The sequence below is a fragment of the Pelophylax lessonae genome (assembly GCF_965119305.1).
Source record: "Pelophylax lessonae genome assembly, chromosome: 11".
In the NCBI taxonomy this organism is placed as follows: domain Eukaryota; kingdom Metazoa; phylum Chordata; class Amphibia; order Anura; family Ranidae; genus Pelophylax; species Pelophylax lessonae.
Genome location: NC_138778.1, coordinates 212,740,248 through 212,762,135, shown reverse-complemented (window position 1 = coordinate 212,762,135; position 21,888 = coordinate 212,740,248). Strand labels below are relative to the sequence as shown.

The 21,888-nt window shown below is 47.6% G+C and overlaps 1 protein-coding gene across 1 annotated transcript in view; it reads left to right on the top strand.

Moving 5' to 3' along the window:
* Positions 1–21,888, top strand: part of LOC309567495 (bactericidal permeability-increasing protein-like) — a gene marked incomplete at its 3' end in the record, with an annotated part of 130,849 nt that overhangs the window by 19,353 nt on the left and 89,608 nt on the right. The window contains exons 2-3 of the mRNA XM_082272882.1: positions 11,289–11,394; positions 12,421–12,535. Of these exons, the coding sequence (XP_082129008.1) occupies positions 11,289–11,394; positions 12,421–12,535 (221 nt within the window). The remainder of the gene's footprint in view (positions 1–11,288; positions 11,395–12,420; positions 12,536–21,888) is intronic.

Here is a 21,888-nt window from a genome sequence, read left to right as displayed (position 1 = left end):
ACCTCCAAAGTTGTGAACCTAGCCTAATACAACGAGCAGGGTGTAACCCATGAGTGATTCCATGATGATTCGGAGGAGATCTGTCCAGATTGAAACCATCCTTTGTTCTTTCTGATCCCCATTCCTGAGAATTATCAGCTACTCAACAATTCAGAGAAGAGCTACATCAGACACTATGAATACCTCATTTCTGTATTATGTCTTCTTCCAGGAAAGTGTCCTCTCCATACATTGGAGTTTTATTTGGAGGGGAATTCCACTGTTATGTCATAACATCTAGAAAATGTCCAGAATATTAAAGTGTATTAGAAGACCACATTTTTTTTTTATTTCTAGGGATCCCTCTCCTCTCCCCATGCACCATTTATCCTGTTTAGAGGTGTAACTAGAACCTTCAGGGCCCCAGTATAAGAAACCATGAAGGGCACCCCTGACTGCTGTGGCCCTTTCCTTCTGTCCCAGGTCCCTTTCCTCTGGTCCTAGGGTCCTTTACTTCGTTCCCGGGGCTTTTTCCTTTGTTCCCGGGGCCCTTTCCTTCGGTCCCAGGGCCCTTTCCTTCGGTCCCAGGGCCCTTTCCTTCGGTCCCAGGGCCCTTGTCTTTAAGTCTTAGGGTCCTTTCCTCTGGTCCTAGGGTCCTTTACTTTGTTCCCAGGGCTTTTTCCTTTGTTCCCGGGGCCCTTTCCTTCGGTCCCAGGGCCCTTTCCTTCTTTCCCAGGGCCCTTTCCTCTGGTCCCAGGGCCCGTTCCTTTCGTCCTGTAGCCCTTTCTTCTGGTCCTGGGGCCATTTTCTCTGGTCCTGGAGCCCTTCTTCTGTTCCCGGGGTCCTTTCCTCTTTTCCCAGGGTCCTTTCCTCTTTTCCGGGTGTCCTTTCCTCTTTTCCCGGTGTCCTTTCCTCTGTTCCCGGGGTCCTTTCCTCTGTTCCCGGGGTCCTTTCCTCTGTTCCCGGGGTCCTTTCCTCTGTTCCCGGGGTCCTTTCCTCTGGTCCTGGGGTCCTTTCCTTTGGTCCCGAGGCCCTTTTTTTCTGGTCCCGGGGCCCTCCCCACTGATCCTTGAAACCCTGTACTCCCATCATGGGGCCCTTTATAAGCCCCAGTTCACACTGCTGCGACTTTGTTGTGCGACTCAATGTGTCGCAAGTTGCTTGATAGGTCAAAACACATTCATTTCAATGGGTGCCGTCTTAATCAATGCAACTTAAGTCACAGCAACAAAAAAAGGTTGAACTACTTTTCTGCAACTTTGGTGCGATTTGAGTGCCATAGACTGCAATGTTAAAGTGATCTTAAAGGCTTAAACTTGTCATACTTACCTGTTCTGTGCAGTTAGTTTTGCACAGAGCAGCCCAGATCCTCCTCTTCTCGGGTTCCCCGCTGGCGCTCCTGGCTTCTCTCTCCTGCTGAGTGCCCCCACAGCAAGCACTTTGCTCTGGGGGCACCTGAGCAGGCTCGCTCCCAAGCCGCTGCTCTGTGTGTCCATTCACACACAGAGCCGTGCTCTGCCCTGCCCCTTTCTCTCCTCATTGGCTCCTGCTGCTGTCTCAGCAAATGAGGAGGGAGAGTCCCCGGACAAGGCTCTTGTGCACATCGGTGGAGTAAGATGGGGCTCAGGTAAGTATAGGGTAGTTGGGGGGGAGGGGGTGCACATAGGTTTTTTTTTTTATTTTATTGCATAGATTGTATGAAGGTAAAAAACCTGCCTTTATAGCCACTTTAAATCACAAAAGTCACAAGGAAATCACAAGCAAGTTGCCAGCAGTGTGACCCTTTCACATGTGTGACCTTTGTGACCCTGGTATATCCACCACTGCTCCTGCTGCACAAAGTTAGAAGACTGAAGGCTGGCCACCATGAGGTATGGGGTTGGGCACAGCAGGGATGCTCTAATGAGAACTAGAGATGCACATAGCTGATAATTCAATCTCGCTACATCCAAAATAATTTTTTGGTTAAGTTGTGGATGGAGTTAGGGAGGTAAGGGCCCCTACCAGGTCTTCATTGCAGTTTCCCCACTAGAGAATGTATGCTCTCTGTTTGTCCCGGTGACCATTGTCAAATCAAAAATGATAGTAAAAGCTAAAATTATTGGTTGTCAACCGAACAGGAAAAGAGGGCGAAATTTCCAATGGGGGACACCTGTATTTATTGCAACCAGACCTTATTTTTGAGAGATTTCCTTCCACTTCCTGTTGTGTTTATAGGACAGAAAGTGAAGGGATTTGTCTGCAATAGGGCCATTCCTTACTCTATCCAAAAATGGAAAATGAAAGTTTTTGCTTTTAATAAACTTTAAGCCCATGCCTCCCAACTTTTTGAGATGGGAATGAGGGACCCCTATTAGCAAAACAATATAGGCATAGGACACACCCCCCTCTCATGACTTGACTTAAACAAACAAAAACCCAGAAGTGCTTTTTGTTTCACCACTACTATTCCTTTATACTCGCTTTTGAAATTTACAAATGCAGCAATTTAGAGACTGAATGAAAGGTTGAGCAAAGGGGAAGACTTTTTAAAAAATAAATCGTTCATTTAATATACAATTATATAGATCAGACCAAAATGAGGGACAAATGAGGAGGACAGATAGACTTTACTCCAAATCAGGGACAGTCCGTCAAAATCCCGGACAGTCCCTCAAAATCCGGGACAGTCTGTCGAAATCCGGGACAGTCCCTCGAAATCCAGGACAGTCCCTCGAAATCCGGGACAGTCTGTCAAAATCCAGGACAGTCCCTCGAAATCCGGGACAGTCCCTCGAAATCTGGGATAGTCTGTCGAAATCTGGGACAGTCCCTCGAAATCCGGGACAGTCCCTTGAAATCCGGGACAGTTGGGAGCTGTGTTTAAGCCCAACTCTAGAAAGAAATTTTGAACAGAGTGAGGAAGGTTTAGGACCCAGTCAAGATTGTATTTCTGAAACAGTCACAAACACAATGTCTCCTGCGCTTAGGAAAATGGCCCCTCCAGGTGGCTATGTTTAGAGCTCCGTTACACTTAAAAAGCGGATAGCCACTGTCTTGAGGGCGCACCGACCAGGACAAATAATTTATTGTATAAAAACATGACGTGTTTCGAGGAATTCCTCTTCTTCAGAGCCACACCTCTGCCAGATTTGGCTCTGAAGAAGAGGAATTCCTCGAAACCCGTCAGCCCAAGGGGGTCTTCAGTTTCTGTTGTATATGCTGATACAATTGGATGGATGTTGCTGAGATCTGTGATGCCCTTTTTACAATTGCAACTTTGTGAGTATAATACTTACCATGTTTTTATACAATAAGTTATTTGTCTCAGGATAATGCACCTGGTCCGTGCGCCCTCTGTGTGTTTATATGTTTTTTATAAGATTTTATTCCTGACTTCTACTTCACTGGAAGGACGTCACTCACTGGGGGTGATTTAACCTTTCACCTTTGGGAACATGTTACATTTTCCACCCGTTTTTTAGGGTGGAACGTGTAACATGTTCCCAATGCTGCAGCCGCGCCTGATTCCCCCCTCCCCTGAACTAGCTGTCACTTTTTGAAATCAGCGCGGTCATGTGGGGCTCCGCCCATATGGCCACGTCATTCGTTCACACAGCTCAGTGTATGAATGAACTACAAGCTGCAACATCCTTGGTGGTTGTTGGCTTGTAGTTCTCAATGAACTACCATGGTGCTGTGGAGTGCCATGGTGGCCATGTATGGTGCTCGCTCTCGGGAGGCTAGGGGGTGAGCGTGCACTGCCGGCAGCGCGCTCCCGCTCGTCAGCAGGAAAGCCGGTGCAGCGGGCAGGCGGCTTTGATTGCCGCCTGACACCCGCGATCGTTCCCCGCTGAGAGAGAAGAATGGTCGGCTGTTGTAAACACAACTGACCGTTCTTCTCCCTGGAATGATCACAGAGCTCCTGTGATCCTTCTAAATAGGATGACATGTCTCCATAGGAGTGCGCACAGGGTGTGCCAGGTGTGCCTGGGCACACCCTTATCACTCTGGGTGGCACAGATTCCCCCTGCTTAAACCCCTGATATTTTATCAAAGTCCCCTAATGGGCCTTGTAAAAAATGTGTAAAAATTAAAAAAAAAAAAAAAAGTGTAAGAAAAGAATAAAAAATAAATTAATACAAATAAAAAATACACCAATCTCTGCCTTACTGACACTGTTCACTGCTCTACTGACACCATCAGTATATATATATATATACACACACATATGTGTTTGAGCTTTGAGGTGCACACCCTAATGCAATAGGCTGTGCACACCTATGCATGTCTCTATGATCATTCCACAAGCCACGCCCCCCCACAGTTAGAAACACGCCCCTAGGTACACATTTAACCCCTTGATCACCCACACTGTTAACCCCTTCCCTGCCAGTGTCATTATTACAGTAACAGTGCATATTTTTAGCACTGATTACTGTAGTAATGTCACTGGTCCCCCCAAAAGTGTCAAAAATGTCAGTTAGGGGTCCGATCTGTCCGCTGCAATGTCGCAGCCCCGCAAAAAATCACAGATCGCCGCCATTACTAGTAAAAAAAAAAAAACAATAAAAATGACATAAATCTTTCCCGTAGTTAGTAGATGCGATAACTTTTGCGCAAACCAATCAAAATACGCTTATTGCCAAAAATGTGTAGCAGAAAAACAAATTGGCCTAAAATGTTAAAACATTTTGATTTTTAGATTTTTTTTTTTTTAGAATTTCATATAAAAGAATGTGAAAAATATATTTTTTTTTCAAAATTGTTGCTCTTTTTTTTGTTTATAGCGCAAAAAATAAAATCGCACAGGTGATCAAATACCACCAAAAGAAAACTCTATTTGTGGGGAAAAAAGGACATCAATTTTATTTGGGTACAGCGTTGCACGACTGTGCAATTGTCCGTTAAATTAATGCAATGCCGAATCGCAAAATAGGGCCATGTCAGGAAGGGGGCAAATCCTTCCGGTCTTAAAGTGGTTAACTAATAACTTTTCAGGGGAGTTCCCAACCACATGCAAGGAAAATAAAAGTTTTTCTTGCTTACACATAATTGGAAGATAAAAGTTGGCACAGCTTCACTTCCTTCATTAAGCTAAGGGAAAATTCCTTTGAAAAGTTAAGCCTATTTGCTTTAAGTAAATCAACTGCACTGTGTGTCTCGGGGAACCCCCTGTGTCTCCCCCCTTCCCGAGGGTCACTGGGAAAGGAAAACAAAAAAAAACAATGATAACTTTACCAAGTTTATCAAACTTCACCAAAACTCCCAGGCATACCTCCCACTAGGGACACCGATTAGCAAAAGTATGCAGGCATGGGACACGCCCCCTAAAGGAGAATTATGCCAAAAAAAACAAAAACGATTGGTTAAACCCACAAGTGCTCTTTTTTTTTTTTTTTTTTTTTACCATTACTATTTTTTTATACTGGCTTTTGAGTTTGACATTTATGAATGCAGCAATTTAAAAATTGGATGAAAAGTTTAGCACTGGGAAAGGATTGTTGAAAGGTAAAAAGTGCATTTTATATACAATTACAGTAAAACCTTGGATTACGTGTAACTTGTCTGGAAGTGTGTTGCATGATGAGCAAAATATGTTTTTTATTTTTTTTTATTTTAATTTGATATACGAGCGAAGTCTTCCTATACGAGTAGCGCCGAGCAGCGCCATCTAAGTGTACCGTAGTATGATCAAAGTGATAATGTAGAAAAAAGTGTAATGACACTCACATTGTTAACCACTTTAGCTCCGGAAGGTTTTACCCCTTAATGACCAGGACATTTTTTTACAATTCGGCACTGCATTAACTGACAATTGCGCGGTCGTGCGACGCTGTACCCAAATAAAATTCATGTCCTTTTTTCCCCACAAATAGAGCTTTCTTCTGGCGGTATTTAATCACCTCTGCTATTTTTATTTTTTTGCGCTATAAACATAAAAAGTGCAACAATTTTGAAAAATAATCCAATATTTTTTACTTTCTGCTATATAACATTCCCAAAAAAAAAAGTCTAAATATTTTAACATTTTAGGCCAATTTGTTTTCTGCTACATACTTTTGGTAAGAAAATCGCAATAAGCGTATTTTGGTTGGTTTGCGCAAAAGTTATCGTGTCTACTAACTACGGGAAAGATTTATGTCATTTTTATTTATTTTTACTAGTAATGGCGGCGATTTGCGTTTTTTTTGTGGGACTGCGACATTGCGGCAGACAGATCGGACCCCTGACTGACATTTCTGACACTTTTTGGGGGGGACCAGTGACAATACTATAGTAATCAGTGCTAAAAATATGCACTGTTACTGTAATAATGATGCTGACAGGGAAGGGGTTAACACTGTGGGTGATCAAGTGGTTAAATGTAAGCCTAGAGGAGTGATTCTAACTCACACTTTTGGGGGTACCAGTGACATCACTACAGTGATCAGTGCTAAAAATATGTACTGTTACTGTACTAATGACAATGGCAGGGAAGGGGTTAACACCAGAGGCGATCAAAGGGTTAAGTGTGTCCCTAGGGGGTACTTTCTAACTGTGTGGGGGATGGACTCCCTAGATGAACATAGAGATCTGTGTTCCTAAATAGCAAGCACATAGGATCCCTGTGTTCATCAGTGACAGAACGGCGGTCTGCCTCGTTTACATCGGAAGACCACCATTCTGTCTCCATGGGGGAGCGATCACGGGTGGCCGGCGGACATCACATCCGCTGGACCCGCTGATTGGCTCCCCTTGTGGCCAATCAGCGTGCACTCCCACTGGCTATTGCGTGAAATGATGTACAGGTACGTCGTTTTGCACAATAGGGCCGACCTGCCGCAGGATATGTCCCGCATTAAAGCGGAGTTCCACCCTGGGAATACTTTTTTTTAATAAAAATACCCCCGGGACAGTCAGGGCTAGTGCATTCCACAATGGATAGCCTCTGATCTGTCCCGGGTTGCACTTACCTTTTAGGAGAAATACTTACCTTGAAAATGTATTGTCCAGCGCTGCCATCTCAGGTGTGGGCAGCTTGAAGCCAGCGCGATCCTCTTCTGCGTCCTCTTCCGTCATCTTCGGTCCCACGATGCTCTGCACCGGCCCCGCCGTCACTTCCGGTGCGCGCGCGTCATCCCTCCACAGCTTCTGGACATGCCCCATAGGAATTAGGAAATAGGAATTCGGGGGCTGTCTCTACCCTCTAGACTCCACCTAAACCTAAAATACCACTTCTGGGTGTACTGATCCTTTAAGTTTCTGGCACAGTGTTCCAGATCTTAGCCGACTGTGATTCTTATTTGTTCTCTTGCGGTGAAGTGAAGATACAAGGTAATAATGTGTGATTGTTCTTTTCCGGGACTATCCTTAACTGAACATGATTGATACATAAACACTGTGCACAGATTTTCTGTCTGTCTGTCTGTGGGGGTGTTTGGATCTGAATTATTTTTGGCAATAATTTTTTGCACAATAGTTTTGCTGACTCAAACTCCTCCCAGTTTACTTCCTTCTTTCAGTTTTTGTATAAACTCTCACTGCAGACTGCTGAATACAGAATATGATTTACTGAGAACCTGGAGAGACATCGGACAGAATTCTGCACCACCTGATTGGACAACGAGGAGAGACGTCGCCCTGTACGTATCCTATATTCACACTATTATTGATCTTTCCCATCGTCTCTGATTCCCAGCAGGAGTGCGAAGTTTGGCGAGCGGTCCTTGCAAACTGTCCTTGGGAATTTCCCTTGTTGGTACAACTCTATGTAAAGCCTCCCAAAAGGCTTTGGCTCTAGATACACGTTAAATGATTATCACACCGAATTAGATTAGGTTTATTGGATGAGGGTCATAGTATATGGCAGTGATGGTGAACCTTGGCACCCCAGATGTTTTGGAACTATATTTCCCATGATGCTCATGCACTCTGCAATGTAGTTGAGCATCATGGCAAATGAAGTTCCATAACATCTAGGGTGCCAAGGTTCACCATCACTGGTATAGGGAGATGTTATAACACTCATTAATAAACCACTAAGGTGTCAGTCCACCCAAATGTGATCTAATGGTGCATAGAGTCAGACCCTGGATTTGTATGATTTGGATGCCCCAATGGTAAGATCTCCTGGCTTTGTTCTTGGGTACCTGGGAGTTTTGGGTGTCTCCACTCACCATTGTGTCCAGATCATCCTGTTACATCCTTAAAACTTTTAAATAAATACAAATCCACTGGGATGGTGGGAACCCCTCATAATGGGCACAGCAGGTGTACAGACCCGGGAACTCAGCACAGGGATGGTGGTAACCCCTCATAATGGGCACAGCAGGTGTACAGACCCGGGAACTCAGCACAGGGATGGTGGGAACCCCTCATGATGGGCACAGCAGGTGTACAGACCTGGGAACTCTGCACAGGGATGGTGGGGACCCTTCATAATGGGCACAGCAGGTGTACAGACCCGAGAACTCAGCACAGGGACGGTGGGAACCCCTAGTAATGGGCACAGCAGGTGTACAGACCCGGGAACTCAGCACAGGGACGGTGGGAACCCCTAGTAATGGGCACAGCAGGTGTGCAGACCTGGGAACTCAGCAAAGGGATGGTGGGAACCCCTCATAATGGGCACAGCAGGTGTACAGACCTGGGAACTCAGCACAGGAATGGTGGGAACCCCTCATAATGGGCACAGCAGGTGTACAGACCCGGGAACTCAACACAGGGATGGCAGGAACCCCTCATAATGAGCACAACAGGTGTACAGACCCAGGTACCCAGCACAGGGATGGTGGGAACCCCTCATAATGGGCACAGCAAGTGAACAGACCTGGGAACTCAGCACAGGGATGGCAGGAACCCCTCATAATGAGCACAACAGGTGTACAGACCCAGGTACCCAGCACAGGGATGGTGGGAACCCCTCATAATGGGCACAGCAAGTGAACAGACCTGGGAACTCAGCACAGGGATGGCGGGAACCCCTCATAATGGGTACAGCAAGTGTACAGACCTGGGAATTCTGCACAGGGATGGTGGGAACCCCTCATAATGAGCACAGCAGGTGTACAGACCTGGGAACTTAGCACAGGGATGGTGGGAACCCCTCATAATGGGCACAGCAGGTGTACAGACCTGGAAACTCAGCACAGGGATGGGGGGAACCCCTCATAATGGGCACAGCAGGTGTACAGACCTGGAAACTCAGCACAGGGATGGGGGGAACCCCTCATAATGGGCACAGCGGGTGTACAGACATGGGAAACTCAGCACAGGGATGGTGGGGAACCCCTCATAATGGGCACAGCAGGTGTACAGACCCGGGAACTCTGCACAGGGATGATGGGGACCCCTCATAATGGGTAAAGCAGGTGTACAGACCTGGGAACTCAGAACAGTGATGTGGGAACTCCTCATAATGGGCACAGCAGGTGTACAGACCCGGGAACTCAGCACAGGGATGGTGGTAACCCCTCATAATGGGCACAGCAGATGTACAGACCCGGGAACTCAGCACAGGGATGGTGGTAACCCCTCATAATGGGCACAGCAGGTGTACAGACCTGGAAACTCAGCACAGGGATGGTGGTAACCCCTCATAATGGGCACAGCAGTTGTACAGACCCAAGATTTAGCACAGGGGATAGAGCCCCTGAGAGATAAAAAGAAACTGTCTAGGGTTTGAAGTGTAAATTGAGATATGTTATCACCTTTTGTGTTGGATGGAGTGGTGGGGAGTTAGAACTTTTGCATTAACTGTTCTCTGTGGCCTGTTGTGGTGACCTCCTCTCACATTTTGTCCCAGTGACAGGGTTGTCACCGAGACGGAAAGTGAGATAAAATCTTCCCGATGGGGCAACAGACAGCAATAACACCTGACCAAGGTTCTAGCCTCTAACCCCTCACCACTTCATCTAGCACTAAAAAAGTGGAGTTATACTGGAGAAACAACAAATCAGATTGTGGCACAAACAAATGGTCTTCCATCATCCTCATAGCCTCTACCTCCATAGATAAATGTGCAGATACACTTGTGTAGCCAGGGCCGGTGCTAGACTATTTTACCCCCTAGGCAAGACCAGCTACTTGCGCCCCCCCAAAAAAGAAAAAAAAAAGGGAAACGGTTAAAAACTCCTCTATGTCATACCCAGTGACCCTGATCTGATGCTTCCTCCATGTTATGCTCTCATACCTAGTGACCCCCATATTCCTCCATGTCACAACCGGGGATCCTGATGTCCCTCCATGTCACACCCAGGGACCCTGATGTTTTTCCATGTCACACCCTGGTACCCCAATATTCCTCCATGTCATGCTGTGATACCCACTGACCCCAATGTTCCTCCATGTCAAACCCTGATGTTCCCCCATTTCACACCTGGGGACCCTAATGTTTCTCTGTGTCACATCTGGGGACCCCATTCCCCCATGGCACACCCAGGGACCCCAATTCCTCATGGCACACCTGGTGACCCCGAACCCGTTACACCCGGTGACTCCTATCCCCCATGTCACACCTGGTGACTCCGATTCCCCATGGCACACCTGATGACCCCGATTCCCTTTCATACCAGGGATGCTCCATGTAACACCCAGGGACCCCGATCCCCTGTTCTGGGCACACTCACTGGGTGGTATGAAGAGAGTAGCCCGCACTCTGCCCTCCTTCACTGTGATCCTGCTGATTCCTTCTCCCAGGACGGTCTTCTCCTGGACCACAGTGCTCACCACAGCTCCAACTGGCTCCTTGTGGAGGGAGAAGCAGCAGTCAGAGAGCTCCGCACTTATTTCATCGCCAACCTCCTCAGACCCTTCCGGTGCCTTGTCGCTTCTGCTCCAGTAAAGGTTCCGCCCTCCAGTGCTGAGCTCAGGTTCAGCTCTCCTCAGCTCCCTGCTTAATACCGACCCAGGGAAATGAACGTCTGCCCATCAGCTCAGTGCAGAGAGTCACTTCCTGCCCGGGGTTAAGGCCGCTCAGCCGAAGAGGATCATCATTCAGGCAGCACGCTGGTGGACTCACTTCCTGCCTCTTGGGGCCCCCAAACAGTGGTGGAAAGCCAGGGCCTGGTAGTTCCGCACTGCCCAAGACACCTGGCATCTTCCACTGCCCCTTCTTCCTCCCCCACGGCCGCCCCTCCCCTCAGCTCACAAGGATCATTCATGATGGAGAGAGAGTGCCGACTCATGGCTGCGCCCCTAGGTGGCAATTCGCCCTAGGCGGCGGCCTAGTTTGCCTTGTGGAAGCACCGGCCCTGTGTGTAGCATAAGTAGTTATACTGAAGAAACTACAGCATTTACCAAAAACGGTTTAGTCGTCCTCCCATTGGCTCATGATTCCTTTCTTCCAGATAATGAAGGTGATCCTGATCTTCACTATGGCTTTTATGCTGTTAGAGGCCAAGAAGATGGATCCAGGCGTTGTAGGAAGGCTGACTCTGAAGGGTCTACAGTACGGTGAGTGATCGGGTTTGGGCAAGCGATGATGGTCCAATCAGGGCAGTTTTTTTTAAATTTGCTTGAAGATCCATATGGGAATAACACATTTCAGTTATGATTTATATATGGTGTGAATTTTGGCATGCTGGACAAATGGCCATGCGTACATTATTCTCAATTCAATCGTATTTTTTTATTTTCTAATTAGGTAATTTCCAAATTAAAATGATAGTGATCTGGTGCACAAGGCCAGGCTAGGTTGAAAAGGCGCGCTCTGCGTTTGCCTCTTACCATGTCGCAACGCTTTGATTTTTGGCTCGTGTTCAGCCTGTATACAGTGCATTGCGAAAGTATTCGGCCCCCTTAAACTTTTCGACCTTTTGCCACATTTCAGGCTTCAAACATAAAGATTTAAAACTGTAATTTTTTTTTTGAAGAATCAACAACAAGTGGGACACAACCATGAAGTGGAACGAAATTTATTGGATATTTCAAACTTTTTTAACAAATAAAAAACTGAAAAATTGGGCGTGCAAAATGATTCAGCCCCCTTAAATTAATACTTTGTAGCGCCACCTTTTGCTGCGATTACAGCTGTAAGTCGCTTGGGGTATGTCTCTATCAGTTTTGCACATCGAGAGACTGAAATTTTTGCCCATTCCTCCTTGCAAAACAGCTCGAGCTCAGTGAGGTTGGATGGAGAGCGTTTGTGAACAGCAGTTTTCAGTTCTTTCCACAGATTCTCGATTGGATTCAGGTCTGGACTTTGACTTGGCCATTCTAACACCTGGATATGTTTATTTGTGAACCATTAAATAAACGTGAACCATTTGTTATCTTCATAGATTGTCATGTACAGTATTATTATTAGGATTAGTAAAGTAATGGGGTGGGGACGATAACTGAATAAGGGAAGGATGGAAAGTTGGTGTAGTATTATGAAGAGCCGTGTAATAATATTCAGTATTACTCTTTTTGGTGCCATTCTCAGGACGGGCTCACCAGGCTCTTTGTATTATTTAACTCATCATTTTTTATTCACAGGTTGGCAAGCGGGGCTAGAGGAGCTGCAAAAGCAATTGCCGACTATCCACATCCCCGACGTTGACGGGTCCGTCCATGTTGCAGTGATAGGACGTGTGAATTACTACGTCACAGAGTAAGTTGGAGACATATAAAATTAGTGACTAATTAACATTAACACTTGAGCACAGTGCTGGGAAAAGGTCTTCTAGAGCCCAGGGCGAACATGTCAAACTGCGCCCCCCCGCAAGGTGTATGAGCATTATGTGTCAGCATACACCCCCCCCCCCCCCCAAAATAAAATTGAGCACCAATCAGCATGCGTATCCTCTGAGCATAAATTCTCCCAACTCCCCTGCTGAAATCCCCCCCAGCACAAATGCCCCCCCCCCCCCACTCCAAAGAAAAAAATAATCTCTTCTAGCACAAATCCTCTACCCTTCACATCCCTCAAATGTCCTCTCCAAGTACAGATCCCCCCCCCACTCCAAAGCCCCCCTCCCAGAACCAACTCCCCCCCTCCATCTCCTTCCTAGCTCAAATCCTCCCCCCACAAATAATTTCTCCTCCTAGTTCAAATCCCCCTATTCGTCCCTAATAGCACAAATCCCCCTATTCGTCCCTAATAGCACAAATCCCCCTATTCATCCCTAATAGCACAAATCCATCCCGTCCAAAATATTTAATCTAGCTCTATTCCCCTCCTCCCTCTACCATATCACCTCTTCTAGCACAACCCCCCCCCCCCCCCAATTCCCCTTCCTAGCACAAATTGTTTTTCCCCATCCCCCCTCCGAACACAAATCCCCCTAAATCACCACTCCTAACACACCCCAAATTTCCCCCTCCTAGAACAATTCTTATCCCCTGCTGCTTCTCAAAATCCCCCTCCCAACATGCATACCACCCTCCCATCGCCTTGTGGTGCCCCCCCCCCCACCTCACATGATACCACAGTGCCCAGGGCAGCCACTCCCTTCTGCCCACCCCTTGTCACTGTTGCAGAGTGCAGCGGAGTCCATTCAGATCAGACATTGTGGAGTAAACAGGAACTGGCTTCTTTATTGTAACATAACACAGAAAGCAAAGATGTCACCTCATTGTAATAAGAACAACAGACAGGAAGCGATAACCAACAAGTTCAGTACAGTGTACAGGATATTACAACACATTATAGAAATGCATAGCATATCACTGAGCATTAGCGACATCTAGTGTCCTATTTGTGAACTGCAGTTAATCTGCTAAGCTGAAAGCTGTTATATCTCCAACAGTCCCAGCCCTGCTTGCGCATAAACTAGTGATGTTTAAACCATTCACATTACTTAGCGCTAGTGATTATAATTATAATTTATAACAAAAAGAAAAACAGCGTGTCATAAAGCAAAAGCTTATTAGGCTACCTTCACATGTGGGCGTAGCGGATCACGGGCAGAATCGCAGCGACTCTGCCCGCGATCCGGAATCGTTGCAAATTTCCGCCTGTGCGATGCCCGTGGTTTGCAATGGCACCCTAAACGCTGTGCTATGTTGTCACGATTTCCGCCTGCCGAATCACAGTAACATCACGCAAACAGAATCGCGGGACGCCTGACGCCCCAAAGAAGCTCTTGTACCTTTTTTGTGCGTCATGCGTCCCGGCAACATCGCACAGTGTTTGGGGTGCCATTGCAAACCACGGGCATCGCACAGGGGTCCCGTGATTTGCAATGATTCCGGATCATGGGCAGAATCGCAGTGATTCTGCCCGTGATCCGCTGCGCCCACATGTGAACGTAGCCTCAGTTCGAAGAGTAAATAGGCCGCGCTCCAATGTGAACTCAAAACAAAATAAAATCAGTCAAATATAATATAAATATAAAGTGAAACACAGTGCTCAAAAAAGTCCCAATAATGGTGAGTATAATCCGGACGAGTCTTCAAACTCCTCTAGGACCATCCAATCATATACACCAGTGAATGTGTATCCCTTATTCCACCAACAATCACATGACAGCTGAGTGTGACCAGCTCTCAATAGAGCCGCTTCCCAAATGTCCGGGGCGGCCGTAGAGTGGATTGCAACAGGGTCCTGTGTGTTTTTGGGTCCGGTTCAGGTGCGAATTCAGGCAAAAATTCAGACCTGCACCGGTGAACAAAACGGACCCATGGCAGGAAACTGCTGCCGCACATATGTGAACCCGGCCTGACAGCAGTGCATATGCTCCAGGCGCAACCCATTTATGTAAAAAAAATAGCGCATGCGTGCACTGTTGTTGGTTAAAGCTCACTCATTATGCTCACGTGACTACCCTGTTCCCTAGTACCGTAATAACAAGGTACATGTGTGCAACACGACAGAGTCCCATAGGCGTGCGCACAGGGTGTGCCAGGTGTGCCTGGGCCCACCCTAATCACCCTGTGTGGCACAGTCCCCCCCCCCTTGCTTAAACCCCTGATATTGCACCAAAGCCCCCTAACAGGGCTCCTATAAAAATTGTGAAAAAAAATAATTAAAGTAAAATAATTGTAAAAAAACAAAATAAAAATGAAAAACTACTGACACCTATTTCTGCCCTACTTACACCGTGCTAAAGACTCCCTGTGGATTACGTTACATAGTTAGTCTGGTTGAAAAAAGACACAAGTCCATCTTGTTTGACTGATAAAAGGGGAAAAATAAAATCATAAAATCCTATATACACAATCCTTTACCCACAGTTGATCCAGAGGAAGGCTAAAACCCCCAGCAAATCATGAACCAATTTGCTCCAGCAGGGGAAAAATGTATTCCTGATCAACCCGAGAGGCAATCAAAAATTCCCTGGATCAACTTCACCTACAAAGGTGTGTGCATAGGGTGTGCCAGGTGTGCCTGGGCTCACCCTAATCACCGTGTGTGATGCAGTTCCCCCCTGCTTAGACCACTGATATTTATTTTTTTTATTTTTTATTTATTTAAATCGAACGGTTCTTTATTGAACAAAAAAAAAAAAGTGCAAATAACAGTAACAGGGTAGTATAGTAATCCACAGGTAATTAGCCAAGCAGTGACCAGAATAACAGGGCATGAATATCAGGAGGACATAGTAGTGAGTACATATACCTGAAAGTATCTTGGACAAGTATCAATGAAGTGGAACAACTACATGACCATGTGAAGCGGGAGGACCAGGAACACTGTGAACGACCTACGGACCAGGGAATCATGTGGGGGAGGAGGATGGGGCACCGGGTCCAGCACATGTCTCCGGGGCCTGGATCCACCTATCCCAAATCTTAGAAAATTTCATGGGGCACCCACGATGAGTATACAGAAGTTTCTTGTACGGAATAGTGGCATTGACTTCCCTCAGCCAGTCATGAAAAGTAGGAGGTCTATCTCGCATCCAACTTCTCGCAATCAGCTTTCGGGCAGAGAACAGGGTTTCGTGTAGAAAAACAGTGGTAAACTTATTTATGCTGGTGTCAGGGAATACTCCCAATAGGCACGGTTTGGGGAACAGCGAGAGGGAAGAGCCCATGGTGTCATGAAGGAATCTGACTATCTGTGCCCAGTATCCCTGAACCTCTGGGCAGCTCCACAACAAGTGGTAAAAAGTTCCCCGCTCCCGTTTACACATAGGGCAGGTGTCTGAGGTGTCACGTCTATATTTGGCCGTCAGAACGGGGGTAAGATACGCACGATGAAGGATATATATCTGCGTGAGACGGTCGGACAATTTAGGGGAAGCCAATTTGCAAGTATCTAGGGCGTCGCTCCACTCGTCATCCTCCAGGTCTCCCACATCCTCCTCCCACCTAGCCTTAGGAACATAAGCCAGAACTGTGGACGCCGGCTCGTGCAACATAGTATATAAAATTGAAATGAGGTGACTAGGGTCCGAGCAGCTAACCACCTCCAGTACCGGAACCGGAGGAAGTTCAGGCAGAGGCTGAGGGAATTGTGCTTGGAAAGCGTGTCTCAGTTGAAGGTACCGATAATGCATATGAGGGGGAAGATGGAACCTGTCGGAGAGGGACTCAAAGGTCCTAATAGTACCATTTGTGAGGAGATGAGATAAGAAAATTACGCCGTGTCGGACCCATACATGCACATCCGGCACAGTCTGGAACTCAGGGAGGGAGGCATTACACCACAAAGGGGTATATTCGCGAAGGTCCGGGAGGGCCAGCCTGCTCGAGACCACGTCCCACAGCCTCCGATAGTGATATAACATTGAAGTTCTGCTGTCCCTGTTAACCGCCCCCCGTATACCCGAGACAATGACAGATATCGGATCCGTGAGTGCATGGGTCCGAGACGGCGCAAGGAGCGCTAGAAATCTATCCCTATCAGAGGAGTTATAATGGAAAAAGTGAGATAACTGCGCTGCAATATAATATAAATTAAAATCCAGGAGAGCCATCCCCCCAAGAGTGGTAGCGTTCTTCAGTTTCCTCCAGGACAACTTGTGCCTGGAAGACCCCCAGACAAACGGTTTAAGAAGAGATTCCAATTGAAGAAAGTACCGGAGTGGGAGATATATCGGGGAATGCCACAAGACATAGAGCAGTTTTGGAAGTAGCACCATTTTTATAAGATTGATGCGTCCCATGACCCCCAGCGGCAATCGAGCCCAAGTTTGAGTCCGCGTTTTGACCATGGTAAGGAGAGGGAGCAAGTTGTCCGGGACATAATCAGACGCTCTCTTCGTGACGTGAACTCCCAAGTATTTGATGCGGTCCACCCTACACAAGGGGAACTCCAGGCTATGGGGGACCGACGAGATGTCGTCGATGGGCAGGATTTGGGACTTATCCCAGTTGATCTTTAAGCCCGAGAATTGGCCATATCGGCCAATCAGGGACAGCGCTGTATGGAGAGAGGCCTCTGGGTCCGCAAGAAACAGCAGTGTGTCGTCCGCGTACATGCTAATTTTCTCCTCCAGGGACCCTACGCGTAGGCCACCTATATCCGGGTGGGTCCTAATAGCAATAGCCAGAGGCTCCGCAACTAGAGCGTATAACAATGGGGACAATGGGCAACCCTGTCGCGTCCCTCTACTAAGAGGGAAGGCATCAGATGTCCAGCCGTTGGCCAACACTCTGGCCACCGGGGGCCTGGTACAGAACCTGCACCCAGCGGACAAAATGCGGGCCAAAGCCAAACCCCTCTAGGTATCTCCAAAGAAACCTCCACTTGACGGAGTCGAAAGCTTTGGCCATTCAGAGAATCATCCGCCGGGGCCACAGAAGTGTAAAGATCCTGAAAAAACACCCTGAACAAATCTGCCACCTGCTTGGGGTCAGCGGTCAAGGAGCCCTGCGGTGAGCGCAATTTAATCACCACCGGGGGCCTATCTTCGCAATGCACCAGATAAGCCAAGAGCTTACCCGCACGCTCCCCGTGCTCAAACAGCTTCTGCTTCTGGAAAAACAACTTCCTACGTGCCCTTTCATATTCCATTTGTGCTACCACTCTAGTTACCAGCTTAAGCTGCGCGGCTCCCTCCGGCGTCGGGGCCGCCTGGAAGGCCTGCTCCGCCGCAGCCAGATTGCGCAAGGCGCCATTATAGCTCGCCAAAGATGCAGCCTTGATTTTATTAATTGCCTGTGTTAAATGGGATCTGACATGTAGCTTAAACGTTTCCCAGACCACTGACGGGGAGGCAGAATGATCATTCTCCGCAAAAAAACTGCCTCCAGACTGATGACACATCCGCCTCTTCAGGTAGAAGCCCAAGCCAGTGTGGGTTGAGCCTCCACGCCGGGGGAGGACGGTCTCGGCCAAAACTGATCCTCACCCAGTAAGGGCAATGATCCGACACACCACGAGCCGCAAATCCAGCGTCCAACAGGCGTGGGAGAAGGGAAGGGGAGACCAAGATTAAAATCTATGCGAGACATGGACTGACGAGCAGAGGAGTAACAGGAGTAGGCCAACGTATCAGGGTATTTGGCTCTCCAGGTGTCAAATAAATTAAATTCCGTCAACAGTCTAGCAAATCTAGTCGAGGTAGGTAAGGGAGAGGACGGGGGCACCGTATGAAATCTGTCCAAACTGGGATTCAGGGTATTATTAAAATCTCCCAGCCAGAGCACTGGTATGTGGGGATTTGACATCATGAAATCTAGGCCCTCCATAAGGATGGTGGATGAAAATGGGGGGGCACATAATACGCCATAAGTAGAAAGGGTTCTCCGTATAGCAGCACAGAAAGAAACACAAATCTACCCTGAGGATCCACTAGGGACCCCCGGAGCTCAAAATGAACAGTCTTGGCCACGAGAATATCCACACCCCTTGAATGGGAAGTGAACATGGAATGGAACGTCCAGCCGAGCCACGGGCGACGGAGAGCCATCTGAAGTCTGCCCTCCAGGTGTGTCTCCACCAGCACCACTACATCCGCACGCTGACTTTTGAGAAAGGCAAACACTGCCGAGCGTTTAATCCTGTCGCCCAGGCCCCGGACGTTCCATGTCAAAAATGTAAGTTGGGCCATTGAATGGCGGTATCAGCCAGCTGCTCAGGAGCCCCAGGAGTCCCGCTGGACCCACAATAATAAAAATCACAATGTGTATTAAGGGAGTGGCCCCGGTCAGGCACAGAGATAGTCGTTCCATAAGTACTGCAAATAGCCATAGAAAACTGAACATAGTAAGCAATATACATTCCCACCGATACTGATCATATATGAACAATAAAGAAAACAGTTCCCCCCACCCCGCCCTGCACCAACCCAAACACGTGCGGGCATTCAAATCCCATACCCAACCACAACAGAATCCGGACCTGTAAAACTCGAGAAAATAAGGACTACCAGAAAAAATCCCCGCACAAAAATGTGGGGAAAAACAGGTCCAGCATCTGGCCCAGGAAAACAACAGCCTGAGCATGTGCCCCCACCGTCCACACAGACAATGGAGGAGTGGTTAGTGCGCAGCTCTGCCTAACACAGAGCCCTCGGGCGAAACTTCGCTGGGTAGCAAATGCACAATCGTAGGAAAGCTAGAAAACTAAATAAGGAATACCAAAAATAAGGAGAGCGGAAGAAAAAAAAGATGAAGAGGAAAGAAACCAGAGGCAGTGAAAAGGAGTGGAAAACAACACACAATAAGGGGAAGGGAAAAGGGGAGAGGACAAGGACAGAGAAAAGGGGTGAGAGGAGAGGTTGGTAAGAGAGAAAAAGAAGAGAAGAGGACTAGGGCCCGCCGGCCAAAGAACCCCACGGGCCACAGCAACCAATGACACACAGGGATCCATAGAAGGAGATAGAGGAGAAGGTAGATACAAATTATATTCACCAAGGCTGAGAAAAAAGGGGAGAGAGAGACATAGAGCAGCAGGTTTAACATTTCAGGAATATCAAGGCACATAGGAGAACTGTGTGGTCCTCCTACAGACCAGGGGATGGATCTTTGACTTGGCAGGATAAAAGTAAGAGAGTCTAAGGCAGCATAGGAACAGTCATAGTCACCTTCCATCCAGGGGAACAGGATGCATAACCCTAAAAGGGAAAGAGCTGCCAAGTGAATGAAATTGCCAACAAGCCGGTCACCAACGGGAAATAGAACAAGAGGCTGGGGGGGGGGAAGTTCAGTTCCGAGTGTCCAGGCGTTCCAGCCACGCTATGGCAGCCTCAGGGTCGTCGAAAAAATGAACTCTGTCTCCCCCCTCCACTCGCAGTCGAGCCGGGAACAACATAGCATATTTTATGTTCTTGACGCGTAGTCTACGTTTGGCCTCAAGGAAGGTCTTGCGTTTTTTCTGCACTTCGGCCGAAAAGTCGGGGAATATCGCAATCCGCCCATTTCCAAAAGGAGTATTACCCTTTTCCCTGTTGAGTCGCAGTATGGTGTCTCTGTCTCTATAGTTCAACATCTTGGCAATAAAGGTGTGGGGAGGCGCCCCCTGCGGAGGGGGCTTCCCCGATAAACGGTGGGCCCTTTCCACGGTAAATGTGGGGGAGAAGGCCTCACGCCCATAGGTATCGGTCAGGAGCCTTTCCAGGAAATCCGCCGGGTCTCTGCCCTCTGCCCCCTCCGGGAGACCAATCAGCCTGATATTACACCGCCTCAGTCTATTCTCCATGTCGTCTTGTTTGAGCAATAGCTGGCTCACCTGAAGCTGAAGACGATCGGAGACATGCTGCAGAGGGGGCAGGGAATCTTCCACCCCGCTGATCCAGTGTTCAGCCTCGCTGACCCGGTCTCGCAGCTTCTGCTGGTCCTGGCGGATCAGGGAGATGTCGACTTTGATCTCCTCGATTTTGGCCGTTAGGGAGGTCTGGCAGACCGAGATCGCATCTAGGACATGGACAGTGTCTGCAGCCGCCACGCTACCTCCCGCTCCCGCATCGGCGCCATCTTGGGAAGAGCCCTCCTTCTCCTGGCGGCAAAAGTTATCAAGTTTAGCCACGGTGTCCGTGGGTTTTTTCGGCGGCGACATGGTGCCTAAGTGCTGGGGCACAAGGAGGATGCCGTGGAGCCCAAAGAGGAACCCGGGATACAGGATAAACGGGGTTAAAGGATGATCGGCCGGCGGAGCTCTAGTCTCTAGCGTCCTACTTCATGCCGCTCCAAGACCACTGATATTTCACAAAATCATTCTAACAGGGCTCCTGTAAAAAGAAAAAAATAATAAAGTAATAAAATTGTAAAAAATAAAATTATAAAAATAAAAACTACTGACATCATTCACTGCCTTACTGACACCAATTTCTGCCCTGCTTACACGGCCCACTGCTCTAGGGACACCGTCCGTCAGTATATATACACATGCACACATATGTGTTGTCAGTTTCTCTGAGCGGCTATAGCATCCGGCTCTTGGAGGGTGTGCGGCGGCGGCTGGACCGTGCGCAGGCTCACCACATCGAGTCTCCTTGAGTAATCCGAGGCGGTTGGCTTAGCCGTACGATACTCACTGACTAGTGCAGGACGAACAGCTGAGCCGCCGAGGCTAGGAGGAGACAGCCCTGTAAACATCATCGGGGGATATTTATTTCCATGCATGACTTCCTATCTGTTTGTGAGTACCTGTTTTTATGGCTTCTATTAACTTCAAATAAATGGTGTTACACTAGGGCGGTGTGCGCTCTGTTCCTTTATTTTTTGTACACATATGTGTTTGAGCTCTGGAGTGCACACCTTAATGCAATAGGCTGTGCACACCTATGCAGAGTCCATAGGACCCCACATGAGCAGGAGACACCCCAGAACAGGAAAGTGGGGGCAGCAATCATGGGACCGACAGGAAGAATTATAAAAGGAAGCCTAAAAAATAGAAGAGGCAGCATACATAATTAAGGTTTATTATCACCTTCCTGATTTTATTTTTTGTTTACAAAAGATTTTTATTAGAAAGTCAAGGCAACAAACATAGTACAAAACTCATACAATGCAAGGCAAATGAATATGAATAAGCAAAGAGAATTGCAAAATTATCATGGATACATTCAAGCAATTGCACAACCATTCTAAACATGTAAAGCACCGTTGGTAGGATACACTGGTACCTGTCGT